The 13,762-nt window shown below is 36.3% G+C and overlaps 1 protein-coding gene across 1 annotated transcript in view; it reads left to right on the top strand.

Moving 5' to 3' along the window:
• Positions 1-466: 466 nt before the first annotated feature.
• myo15aa (myosin XVAa) overlaps positions 467-13,762 on the top strand; it is a 32,560-nt gene continuing 19,264 nt past the window's right edge. Inside the window, 24 exon segments of the mRNA XM_016281916.1 lie at positions 467-553; positions 1,370-1,452; positions 1,857-1,920; positions 2,196-2,305; positions 2,510-2,584; positions 3,438-3,534; positions 4,542-4,645; positions 4,851-4,914; positions 5,019-5,132; positions 5,246-5,407; positions 5,533-5,646; positions 9,449-9,507; positions 10,367-10,490; positions 10,598-10,693; positions 10,792-10,923; positions 11,032-11,157; positions 11,258-11,335; positions 11,416-11,567; positions 11,674-11,719; positions 11,814-11,938; positions 12,023-12,140; positions 12,672-12,847; positions 12,931-13,015; positions 13,104-13,157. Coding sequence (XP_016137402.1) covers positions 467-553; positions 1,370-1,452; positions 1,857-1,920; positions 2,196-2,305; positions 2,510-2,584; positions 3,438-3,534; positions 4,542-4,645; positions 4,851-4,914; positions 5,019-5,132; positions 5,246-5,407; positions 5,533-5,646; positions 9,449-9,507; positions 10,367-10,490; positions 10,598-10,693; positions 10,792-10,923; positions 11,032-11,157; positions 11,258-11,335; positions 11,416-11,567; positions 11,674-11,719; positions 11,814-11,938; positions 12,023-12,140; positions 12,672-12,847; positions 12,931-13,015; positions 13,104-13,157 — 2,445 coding nt within the window.

The following is a 13,762-nucleotide window of genomic DNA, read 5'->3' as shown; positions in this document are numbered from 1 at the left end:
TCTAATTTGTCAAGTGCACTACAAAATGTTGGTAAGGCCAACTATCGCTTACCTAGTACCTCTGGCCTGTTTAGAAATCCAAAACAAGAGCAAGCTCCCCCTTCAATGCTGTCCAGTGCCCTTCAGAACCAAAACCTTCGTAAAGCATCTTACAGATTGCCTGATGGATCAGTCATGACAAGGGGTCAACCAGCTCAAAGTGAATCTCCCACATCACCCTTCCTGGGAAATGCCTTGACGAACGTTAACTTTCGTAAAGCATCCTACAAGTTACCGTCAACACTGGGATGTTCTCCAGAGGACCCAAGGTATGCAGTAGTGACCCCTCAGATTCAGGGCCAGTCTGGTGAACACTGGGCTCAAAATCAAATAATAGATCTTCATGAGCCAGATGATGTCTGGTCTTCAGAAAGAGTCCTCCCTCATCATACTGTTCAGAACCTCACAAAATGGTCCATGTATAGGGATGAAGAACTGGAGAATTTTGTCATCCCTGTGTTTCCTGGCCAAGAGACAGATAGCACAGAACCTGCATGGCTACCAGATAGAGAAGGTGAACCTCAAGGGAACTGGTATGATAAGGTAACATAACTGGCATATAGTTGCTCTATATAAGAAATCGTTGCTTAGTTTTTGTTGCCATCTAGACTTTACCTGTGAAATTCTCATACACTAGAAATAAATACACTAGAAAAAAATAATACAATGTCTGTGCCACTAAAATGATGCTATGATATTACTGATCTGAAGCTTCAGATTAAACAATTAGATTAGAAAGACTGAAATTTAGGTTTAAAACTAGGGGTTAAAAATAATAACAGGCAATGTCAAATGTCAAACGAAAATATTATGACTTGGCTATCTGGATTGGTTACTAGATATTAGGCAATATAGACTATGGATGACTGGATGGATCTTTTTTTTTTTTTAGAAGTAATCAATTAAAATAGAAATGACTTGGCAAACTCAAAACAAGAACAATAACCACAATGCACCAAAATACACCTACCACGCCAGCTATATTACAACAGCATCAGGTATAATTTCAACAGACTTTAGTCAGGGTAGCAGCATATTTAATTTTTTGACAGAAGTACAGTGTGCTCAATTGATTGTACATGCCAGTTATTGACAAAATATCTTTCCAAAACATCTTTATGTAAACAAAAACTCAAAACCATGCATGTCCTTGCAAAGTCTATAAGACTTGTAAGCCTGTCCCACAGCTTCATTTTCATTTTTGTAAAATTCAATATGACATCCACCCTGACTAAGGTCTATAAGTAAAAATGGTGTGAAACATTGGCCTTATATAATGATTGGTTTACACATTGTTTACACAATTTTCTTTTACTGAAATGCTTTTTAGATGTACTCAATTCGAAGCCTGCCCACAATGCTGTACCGTGAACGTGCAGAGGAGGATGGCTTTGAGGACATGACACAGCTTGAGTATGAAATTACTGAATAAGATGAATGCGAAATACAAACACACACACACACACACACACACACACACATGTTGGTATTGGTGGTTTACGGGGACTCTTCATAGGCGTAATGGTTTTTATAGCGTACAAACTGTATTTTCTATCGCCCTACACCTAAACCTACCCCTCATAGAAAACTTTCTGCATTTTTACATTCTCAAAAAAAAAAAAAAATGTAGGTCCCCACGATGACAAGAGTCCCCATGAGTCCGTGTGCATTCGGGTTTAAGTCCTCACTGGGATAGAAAAACATGTACACACACACACACACACACACACACACACAAACACAGTATATATGATAACTTAAATTTTGTGTTCACATTTAAAAGAAAATGCTTTGTTAAAGAATAAAACTCTTTCCAGGGAACTGCACGAAGGTGCTGTGTTACTGAATTTGAAGAAAAGGTTTGAACGCAATTTGATATATGTAAGTAAATTGCAAAGTCCACTGCATATTTGCATATCTTAGTTATAAAGAAACACATAAATGTACTATTCATGTGTTTCTTTAGAACTAAAAAGTATATATTTTAAAACCACTGGTTAAATAATATTAAAATGCTATTATACTGTAAAAAATGTATTACTAAGAATTTTGCATGAACTTTAAAATGAAATAAAATGAATTCAATTCTAATTAAATTCTTTAATGAACTATAATCAAAAACAGATTATTAACTAATAATTTTGTTTTCTTCCAAGACTTATATTGGAAGTATCCTGGTGTCTGTTAATCCATACAAGATGTTCAACATCTACGGAACAGACATGGTTCTGCAACACAAAGGGCATGCGCTTGGAGAGAATCCTCCGTAAGTTTATAAATAAATAAATAAGTAAATAAATAAATTCATTCATTCATTGATTCATTCACAATAGTAAATGAACAAATGAATTCATTTACAGTTTTTTTGCACTGGCACTGTTATAAAATGAACTTTCTTATCAATGCAAGGCTAATTGCTTACATTGTACTTTTTTCTTTCATTTGTTGTGCTTCTCCATTGTGTCTTCAGACATCTATTTGCCATTGCAAATGCTTCATACACAAAAATGATGGATGCCAAAGAAAACCAGTGCATTATTATCAGGTAGGATTAAGGTACACTTTGATCTCACAGAATGTAAGTGAAATATTTAAAATATATTTAAACACTGTTCAACTTAACTTAACTCATAATTATGTGGTATGGAAGATCAAACAAAGGAATTGTCAGAATTCAAATAGCTGATCTATGTCCTGTCACCTCAAGTAGTCTTTTACATTGATGGAACCATCAGTGTCAGTTCTACTTGACACAACTGATCTTCTGGAAAACTTTAAACCTAGCTCTGATGGAGATAGCTGTAAGGAAAGACTACTGATGTCTAGGCCATGATTGCAGCAGCAGATCATGTCTCTGTGAAATACACCCATGGCTGTTCACAGTAGCTGGAACGACAGTTACACTCAAGCATTCAGTTTCACTTCTGTCTGCTGATCAGACACCTAACTCATTACTTAAGTGCATAGCAAAAGACAAGGAAATCGTTTCCTCGCATGCCAAGCCACATTCTGTGCCGATTTAAAGTGCAATTAAGTAGTTAAACTGGTTATTTAGGGGGTTACAGTCATCATGTGGTTTAAATGTGCTTATTGCCTTTCAGTGGGGAGAGTGGCTCTGGTAAAACAGAGACCACAAAGCTAGATCATGTCTCTGTGAAATACACCCATGGCTGTTCACAGTAGCTGGAACGACAGTTACACTCAAGCATTCAGTTTCACTTCTGTCTGCTGATCAGACACCTAACTCATTACTTAAGTGCATAGCAAAAGACAAGGAAATCGGTTCCTCGCATGCCAAGCCACATTCTGTGCCGATTTAAAGTGCAATTAAGTAGTTAAACTGGTTATTTAGGGGGTTACAGTCATCATGTGGTTTAAATGTGCTTATTATCTTTCAGTGGGGAGAGTGGCTCTGGTAAAACAGAGACCACAAAGCTAGTTCTCCGGTACTTAGCCGCAATACATCACAAACAGAACATCACACAGCAGGTATGAGTTAAGCTCATGAACTCTTTTAAAACTGTTAGAATTCAGTTCATGCACACTTTTTAACTAATCTTTTTCTTCTATTTAACTTTTATGCAACGATACAGATTGAGGTATTGTACTTCTGTTTGGCCTTCTGTTGTTTGTACCCTATATGTTGCATGAGTTGTTGCACTTTGGGATATGCAAGTGTGCAAAAGCTTTTTTTTATTACCTATAAAATATTAATATATATATATATAATAATAATAATAATAATAATAAATAAATAATATAATTATTATTTATAATAATAAATAATAAAGTAAAAAGTGTGTTGTTCATATTGTTCAAGTGATCATATGCACTTTTTGCTTAATGGAAGACAGTAAAATTAAGACTTGTCATAGATTGTATCTTGTAAAAAGTGTAATTTGTCTTATTGCACTGGCAGATTTTTTTAACATGTTAAACAAGTTAAAAAACAAGTGAAAAAATCTGCCAGTGGGTGCAGTAATACAATATACACTCACATTCAAGATAGAATCTATGAATGCATTTCTCATGCAGTGTTGCTTATAAAATATTAATATATATATATATAATAATAATAATAATAATAATAAATAAATAATATAATTATTATTTATAATAATAAATAATAAAGTAAAAAGTGTGTTGTTCATATTGTTCAAGTGATCATATGCACTTTTTGCTTAATGGAAGACAGTAAAATTAAGACTTGTCATAGATTGTATCTTGTAAAAAGTGTAATTTGTCTTATTGCACTGGCAGATTTTTTTAACATGTTAAACAAGTTAAAAAACAAGTGAAAAAATGTGCCAGTGGGTGCAGTAATACAATATACACTCACATTCAAGATAGAATCTATGAATGCATTTCTCATGCAGTGTTGCTTTTTTAAGTAAATTTATCTTGTTTTAAGTATTTTAGATAGTTTAACAGGAATTAAAAGGATAGTACTTTGCAGTGTTGTATAATTACAGCAGTTTATTGCTACATTGCTTATTCTACAGATTCTTGAAGCAACTCCTCTTTTAGAGTCTTTTGGAAATGCCAAAACTGTACGGAACGATAACTCCAGTCGATTTGGGAAATACATGGAAATATTTATGGAAGCGTAAGTTCATCAATATCAAGTCTCTTTACTGTGTTATGGACATACCTATTAAGAGTAAGCATTTCTTTGGAGTAACTTTACAACTGAAAGAAGATAACAGGGTCAAGATTAACATGAGGCTAGTTAAAAGGCCTGTATGTTGGTGTACATGGGTTAAGTTGCAAATTACATATTAATGCTTGTCTGATTTTCTTGCTTCAAACAGAGGGGTAATCAGCGGTGCCATAACCTCACAGTATCTACTTGAAAAGTCCAGGATTGTGTTTCAGGTACTTTACATAATGCTCATATGGACATTTAAAATTTCATCATTCAATAAACAAATTCTTTATAGACGTCTGAAAGGTTAATTTCTTTAATTTTTATCTCTTAGGCCAAAGATGAAAGAAACTATCACATTTTTTATGAGATGCTTGCAGGCCTTCCTTCACAGCAGAAACAGTCTTTATACCTTCAAGACGCAGAGACGTATTATTACCTCAATCAAGTGAGGCCATGTTTTAATCATCTAGATCATTACAGCAATAAAAGCCTCAAAAATTCAAAAGCACTGCTGTTAAACTGCTTTTCACTTTCGTGGATGCTCTTTTTGGTTGCAAGGGTGGAGACTGTGAGATTGTTGGCAAAAATGATGGGGAGGACTTCCGCAGGCTCCTCAGCGCTATGGAAATACTTCACTTCAGTGCCGAAGACCAGAGTGGAATCTTCAGGATCCTGTCTTCCATCCTCCACTTAGGAAATGTCTTCTTTGAGAGATATGAGGTACAGTGAAATTCAATCAAATGTATCTTCCTCACTTGGATTTCTTTCTTGTTGATGTGTTATGATGCCCTTTTTTAGTGGTGCCATGAATTAAGTTTCTTTTTTTTGACTCCATATCTTGGCAGACTGAATCTCAGGAAGTGGCATCAGTTGTAAGTGCTCAGGAGATCCGAGTGGTGGCTGAAATTCTACAGATTTCCCCAGAGGGTCTACAGAAGTCCATTACTTTCAAAGTCACGGTAAGAAAAACCTGCTTGATAATGTCTTCAATACTAAACATTATCACATGTTACATAACACAGATGTAGTTTCTATTTTTGGGTATGCTTTATACTTAGTTGAAACAACTTATTTAATAAAATGAAAATGCTATTATACTGTAAATATTTTATTATTGTAACATTAGAGTCCACTTGGGTTTCAGTTGTGATGAAACCCAAGTGCAGTTTGATATCCAGAAGACTTGACTTGATCATACTTGGCTTGACAAAGAAACATGAAATGAACAAGAACTTAAACCTGAACATAAAACATGACACTCACCAACAATGGTTACAGGAGACAAAGCTAGAAAAGAGACAATAGCAACATGAGGGCTATATCAAACAAAATGGGTGACACAATCCAACCAATGAGAAACAAGACACATGACCAAAACAACTTGAACATATGCTAGCAAATGTAAAAAAAAGTAAAAAATAAAAAAAAGTCCCTCTAGTTATCTTCCTCTCATCTAACTGCTACAGGAGTACCTGTATTACAGCAGCAATATCAAATCTACTTATAGCGGGGATTGTTATATACAGCAGCCCAAAAACCTTTGGACGCTTAAGTCAAATTTTTCATTATTTTTTTTGCATTAGACAATTGTCTTAATGCATTGTTGTTATTTTATTGCACTGGATAATAAAAGAAACCATCAATGCAAAATTAATTTTTTTCTCAGAACTAGCATTATTTTCAGAGCCATTTTTGCGCAAAATTTTACTGGATTTACAGATGATTTTCACTAGATGTAGGAAGTCAGTTTCCCTCAAGGAAAGAAGTCAGTTTCCCTCAAGTACACACTGTAGTTCAGCAAATTAACTCTAAACATATTACATTAACGTTTGAGAACCACAAAGAGTCAATTTTGAACAAATGTTTTGTTTTTAAGTGCTTAACTGAAAAGCATGCTATCTTTCTCTATAATAGATGACAACTGCTTTGTCATAATGACATTCATAGACTTAATGGCTTGAGTGTCTAAATATTTTTGCAGCCACTGCATATTGTGTTTCACATGAACTGACACTGTTTGACACTGTTTGAGATAGACTGGACTCGAGGACATTAACAGGAAGAGTCAGTGACTCACCTCTAGACCTTACATGACCTCCAGGCAGACCTTACGTCAAGGTCCCACGCCAAGTATCAACATACTGTTAGTGAAGGATTTATCATTACATCGTTTTCTTTAAATAATTTTTCTTGGAAACACAACCATCCAAATGTCAAGACTGCTCAATTTGATAGCAAGCACAAGACACCAAAAGAAAGCCGCAAATGGTGCGTATAAGCCCCAAATCCCTCAGATAGTATAACATGCCAAGTTGATTATGGCAGGGCAGCAGGCCATATCACTGTGGTAACTCATGTAACCCAGTCAGGGAAAACCCTGGGCAGAAACAGACATCAAGGTGCCCTGAAGCCATATCAGCCTCCCATCATAGACTGTGTTTTTATGTCTTTATTGTGTAGCAAATACCATCCAACCCTCTGCAGGGGTGCCACCAAGAGGTCTGACACAGTATTAACCCTGCTTAACCAGTCCATCACAATCACATTCAACATCTCCAAAACCTAAAAGGCTGTTCTACTGTGAATACACTGCGATCAAAAGGATTGTGTAACAAAACTTTACTTTCTGCAACAGTGCTCACCAACTTTTTCAGCAGTTTAAGAAGTATTCTTCTCATTCATTTTTTTTCTTGTAAGGGTTTTAAATAAGGCTTTGTTATAAGTTACTTAAGTTATATTGTTGAAAGTTATAAGCCAGGAAACAAGCCGTGAATTACAACATAACAACAATTATAACATAACAAACTTTGATTTGAAGGGGAAAAAGTGCTAAAATGGGACAAAAAGACAATATAAGACTGTGTACTAAATAGCTTTAATGAAGAAAAAAATACAATCCCTTGAAGCATTGTGAATGGCATAATACAATTAAAAATGATGAGAAACAAAACTACTGATTCAAAGATAAAGAATATATTGTACATTCATTGTTATGCATATTATGCATACAAATATTGAAATACTTTGAGAGTGTAGGCAAATTGACTCAACATTCGTCATTTGCAGTGCTTCATGGGAATGGGCAGCTGCTAAAGAGTTTTTTGGTGCTATTTGCTTGTCATAATTCTTTGATTGGTGGAAATTTCTCATGAGTAATGTCGTTTTCTACCAGAAATTCTGCTGTTGAACACAATTATTTAAATATATGTTGAAATTTCCCTATGAAGAATATACATGGGAGTTTTACTTCTGGAACCCCAATGTTGCACTCTATAAACTAAAGAACATCTTAGTATAGATCTATGGTGTAGTTATGGTATTACCAAGCGGGGCTAACTCAACCTTGCTAACTAGCCAAACCTTGACCTTCTGCATCAGACAAACCTGCCTTAAAATCACACCACTGCTTGAGCCAATGACACTGTCATGCTGATCGAGACAAAACAAGCAATGCTATGACAAAGATATTGTGAATGAGGGATGGAGAAATATTTTAACTGTTTACATTAATAATATAACAAAACATGATGATAGATAGCAGCTGCAAATGCATGCTACATATATATGCTCCTATTTCAGTCTAATAATTTATATCAATTCATGAAAAGGCAAGGCCCAATAGTAAAATCTCTCAGATGTGTCAATTAAAACAAATAGAGAGCTTATTCAAATGTTCCTATTCAAACCTGAGAAATGTTTGAAACTATCCAAAATTCCACGCCAACAAAAGGAAAAGTCTTTAAAGTTCCAGCATTCCTTGTCCAGTACAGTTTCTGGAAATGAAGAAGCATCCAGGGTTTTTAAAAAAGAAGATGTTTCCTTATGAACTCCCAATTGTTTCCATTTCACATATTTTCCATCTGAGGTATGTAGAGTTGATTCTTAACCTTCCTCTGATGGACACCATCAACATATGCGTATTCTGTTTCAGCATCTTTCCTCACTTCAGAGCCATATCAGTTCCTGATTTCAGATGTATCATCGAAAAACCTTTCATATGATCCTTCACACAGCATCTTGTTTCAGATCAGCTTTTGTCTCAGTTGGTCTTGGATAGAGCCAGTGCTCATCAATGTTCACAGTCCCATTGCCATGTTGAAATGTGCTAAGTCATTTAGAGTACTACTCATGGCTGCTACTGTGACACCTCTGAGGGCTCTTAAAGTAATTTAGCTAATTCTTTTCATTAGAGAATCAGGTACTCCCTATGTAACAGGAGAGGACCGTACTCAAAGTAATTTCGCTTTGTCCAACTGAATTGCATGGTGATCTCATGCTACCAGGCTTTTCTTATCTGATGAAACCATTAAAGCCCTGCTTTCAGACATCGAGACCAGAATTTTATCCCGCTAAGAGACAGATATATCCAAGTAAAGTGAATGCGAAGGAGAATTCTTCTACCACAACGTTAAACTATTTAAGGAAAGATTTTTTATTTAAAGGCCTTAATGTCATCAGTTGAAAGGGATTAGTATTGTCTTGCCACAGATGCCGGGGTGTGTTTACATCTACCGACACTAGCGCTGTAGGCTGCTCCTCTTATAGGGCCATATCAGTTTCACTTGCCTACTGATAGTGCCTTAGCAACATTTCATCTCAAAGAGATCAGCAACATTTGAATAAAGCTGGTTTCCAGTAAAAGCTGGTTTCCACAACACAGTAAAAGTGTTGTGTTTTAATATAACAGAACATGTAAGTTGATCCTTTTCAGAAACCTTGCTACAAGTATTTCTGATTATTCTGTACTTTTTTTTTAAACAGGAAACAATGAGGGAAAAGATCTTCACCCCCTTGACTGTTGAGAGTGCAATTGATGCCAGGTAGAAAAACTACAATGCATTTCCATATGCTATATTTCACTTAGACATAACCGGTGTTACCATGGCGTTTGTACATGTCAAACAGAAGAAAAGCAGGCTCTGCATCTGCTTTCAAGCACTTTGAAGCTCTCAACTTCCTCTGGGAAAGTTTACCGGTGTTCCCTCTCGTCTTGTTTATTTTTTGGTTTCGTCTTCCTAGTCTTTTCGACGTTTGGCCTTGTAAGCTGTAATTTTTAATGCTAATATTTCACACCCTACAAACTCCTGAAAAGTACTTCAGATGAGTCTATCATGCTCTCAGCACCCGGTGGATGCAGAAAATTATTGACAGGCAGAACTCCCTTTACAAGCCTTCTGATTGGCTAAATCTGACTGCAGCCCATTTTATTTGACTATTTACAGAGGCTATAGGGCCGTCACAGATATCGTCGGGATATGACATTTATGTCAGTTGTATTTTTCAGCAAACAGGATAATTTTCTCCATAAAATTGTAACTTTAAGTGAAGTTGTGTGACAAGGCACACTTCCTATAATTCAATAAAAATTCAAAAAATTCAAAGCAAAAGGGGTATAATAAAAAATAAAGGGGTAATGAATTAAAGACTTAATAAGAATTAAATTAATTAAAGAATTAAAGAAGAAATAAGAAATATGTAATTGAAAACCAAGATAGTAATGAACATTCATGTGTATTAGTTTTAGCATTAGTGTCATGAAAAGTTCCAGGCAGACATTCAGAGAGCTTCATCCTTATGGATGAAATGGAAAACCTGCATGTAGGGTTCTTCAGATATTATTGTCTAACTACTGAGCACTAAAGTAATCAAATTATGGTAATTTTCCCTCTCAAACAACAGAGATGCTGTTGCCAAGATCCTGTATTCCCTTCTGTTCAGCTGGCTAACAGACAGAATAAATAGGCAGGTTTATCCTCGGAATGAAGCAATTTCTATCTCCATCCTTGATATCTATGGATTTGAGGTATGCTGCTGTAACTTGTTTGCTCACCCAGTAAAAGGGTTTGCTAATACTCTACATTGCTGTAAAATTTGGATTTCGTACGAATGAATCTTTTCTGTGCTTTGTAGGACCTTACCTTCAACAGCTTTGAACAGCTTTGCATAAATTATGCAAACGAGTACCTTCAGTTCTTTTTCAACAGGGTCATTTTCAAAGAAGAACAAGTAAGCTGTCTTTATTCAATCTAATCCTCTGAGAACTGTAGATGAGTAAATTGCCTGTGGTATGCATCTGAAAAATTATTTTCTTTTGAATATCCAAGGATGAATATAACAGAGAGCAAATCAACTGGGAAGAGGTGCCTTTCTCTGACAACCAGGCCTGCATTGACCTCATTGCAGCAAAGCCTCATGGGATACTCCGAATTCTTGATGATCAGAGCGGGTTTCCACAGGTGTCATTTCTTCTTAATGTTCAGTGTTCTTGTTAGTGTTTATCTATTCATCACTACTAGTTTGCATCACATTTTAATTAACCTCCTTTTAAATAATTTTTCTACTAGGCTACAGATCACACCTTCCTTCAGAAATGCCACTATCACCATGGCAACAATCCACTGTATTCCAAGCCAAAAATGCCTCTCCCTGAATTTACTATCAAGCATTATGCTGGGAAGGTCACTTATCAGGTGCATTTAAACTACTAGCTTTGAACTATCAAATATTTGAATTATTCCCTAATAAAGTATTAGTGGAGGAATGGTCCGAACTTTTTGTGATGCTTCACAGGTTCATAAATTTCTGGATAAGAATTACGATCAAGTTCACCAGGATGTTCTTGACCTTTTTATTCAGAGCAAAAACAAGGTAAGGGAAATTATTTAGCCATCATTAGCTAGGAATTAAATGACCCTAATAAACGGAACCTTATCTCACTGTGGTTTTAGATGGTTGCCTATCTCTTTATGAGCTATGCTGAGGCCCTCAACCAACAATCCCATGTTGGGAAGAACAGCACAGTAACGCGGCGATATCAGGCCTCAACGGTGGCAGCCAAGTTCCAACTATCCCTCATGGAGCTCATTGAAAAGATGGAGAGGTAGACCACCTAAAGTGTGCATTACGCTGTCTACATGAATCTCTTGTTGACTTTGATTAGCTTCGTTATTTATCACCAAGTACTTTCTTCTATTTTGTACTAACAGAGCCAACCCATATTTTGTGAGGTGCATAAAGCCAAACCAAAACAAGGTAAGGAACAGGAGTCACTGGGTTCAGAGGTATTAAGCTATTTGCATCTTGGCTGGAATTGAAATTGATTGAGAGAGTGTGTATAACACCGCAGGAGCCTGGTGTGTTTGACATGGAGCTGGTCAGTGCCCAACTTAACTATTCTGGGATTTTGGAAACAATTCGAATCAGAAGTGAGGGCTATCCGATCAGAATGCCATTTGATGTCTTCCTTTTCAGGTAAGAGCTAGAAGTGTCAAACTAAGAAGAGGCAATTTAAAGACTCAAATTGAATTAATTATTCAATTATTTGGTTGTATTAAGATACAAGTCCCTGCTAGGCCTCAAACAGCCGCCTCCTGCCAGTGGTGAAAACTGTGTCATCATGTTGAGGAAGCTTTGTCCTGTTAGACCAGGAGCATTTCAAGTCGGTGTCAGCAAGGTGAGCATGATTCTGATAAGTGCACTTGTCACTTTTCACCTAGTCTTAGGCTGCATCCGAAATCGTATACTTTCCTACTATATAGTAGGCATAAAACATATGTGAAAAGAGTAGTATGTCTGAATTCACAGTATTCATAAAACACACCTGGATGACTTACTACTTCCGGCGAGATTCCGAAGTGCACATCTGATGGATACTTTAGCATCCCATGAGGCCATAGTAGATGAGTTATGAATGGCAGTGAAGCAACATAACTGATGTTGGTAGGTCACATGACAATGACAACATGACAGATGTAGTATGTCTGGATTTCATTCATACTATAAAGAATATACTTTTTAATGATTGTAAAGTAATTACACATTACTTACAAAAGTAGTTCCTACTCAGAGAGTATGCGATTTGGATGCGGCCTTAGTCTGTCACACCACCCACAGGTAGTCCTTGGCACAGATATTTTACAATGTGGACCAGACTTTATGATGTGAAAAGTCTGGCTACATGAGCGTTGCACATTTTGTTTGTTAGTTGTTCATGAAAGAGGACATATACTTCCTGTTGGAGAGCAAGAGGGACCGAGTAAGGCACGTAGCTGCCCTGATTTTGCAGCGTTATGTCAGGATGTTCTTTGTGAGAAAACGCTATACGGCCTTCCGCATGAAGATCATACGGCTGCAGGCCCACTGCCGAGGCTTTCTCACAAGGTGCAAACTATCATTTATCACTCTAAATCCTTCTGGCTCCTAAGACCCCTTTTGTAAAATATTATTTTACATTCTTTGCACAGAAAACGGTATGTGAAAATGAGAGCTAGCCTGGTGAAATTCCGCTCTCTGATCCATATGTACGTTGATCGCAAGAGATACATTAAGGTAAGAACAATGCGGTTTTAGTGCATAGTGGTCAAGCTGAGCAACAATCCCACATTTAATAGTTTTGCTTCTTTTTCTTTTGTTTTAGCTGAGATACGAGGCCAGGAGAAAGGCAGAAGAGGAGCAAAGGAGAATAGAAATGGTTATAATGACATTTACTGTCTAAATGGACCACCTTTTACTGTATTTCTTATGCCTACAGTATACAGGTGGATCTCAATAATGTCGTGGAAAAGTTCATTTATTTCAGTAATTCAACTCAAATTGTGAAACTCGTGTATTAAATAGATTCAGTGCACACAGACTGAAGTATTTTAAGTCTTCTTTTAATTGTGATGAGTTTGGCTCACATTTAACAAAAACCCACCAATTCACTATCTCAACAAATTAGAGTACTTCATAAGACCAATAAAAAAACATTTTAAGTGAATTGTTGGCCTTCTGGAAAGTATGTTCATTTACTGTACATGTACTCAATACTTGGTAGGGGCTCCTTTTGCTTTAATTACTGCCTCAATTCGGCGTGGCATGGTGGTGATCAGTTTGTGGCACTGCTGATGTGGTATGGAAGCCCAGGTTTCTTTGACAGTGGCCTTCAGCTCACCTGCATTTTTTGGTCTCTTGTTTCTCACAATAATGTTAAATGTGAGCCAAAATCATCACAATTAAAAGAACCAAAGACTTAAACTACTTCAGTCTGTGTGCATTGAATTTATTTAACACACGAGTTTCACAATTTGAGTTGAA

This window comes from Sinocyclocheilus grahami, unplaced genomic scaffold (assembly GCF_001515645.1).
Source record: "Sinocyclocheilus grahami isolate Dianchi unplaced genomic scaffold, SAMN03320097.WGS_v1.1 scaffold9.1, whole genome shotgun sequence".
NCBI classification, from domain to species: Eukaryota; Metazoa; Chordata; class Actinopteri; order Cypriniformes; family Cyprinidae; genus Sinocyclocheilus; species Sinocyclocheilus grahami.
The sequence above is the reverse complement of the archived record's forward strand: the minus strand, read 5'-3'. Positions and strand labels throughout refer to the sequence as shown.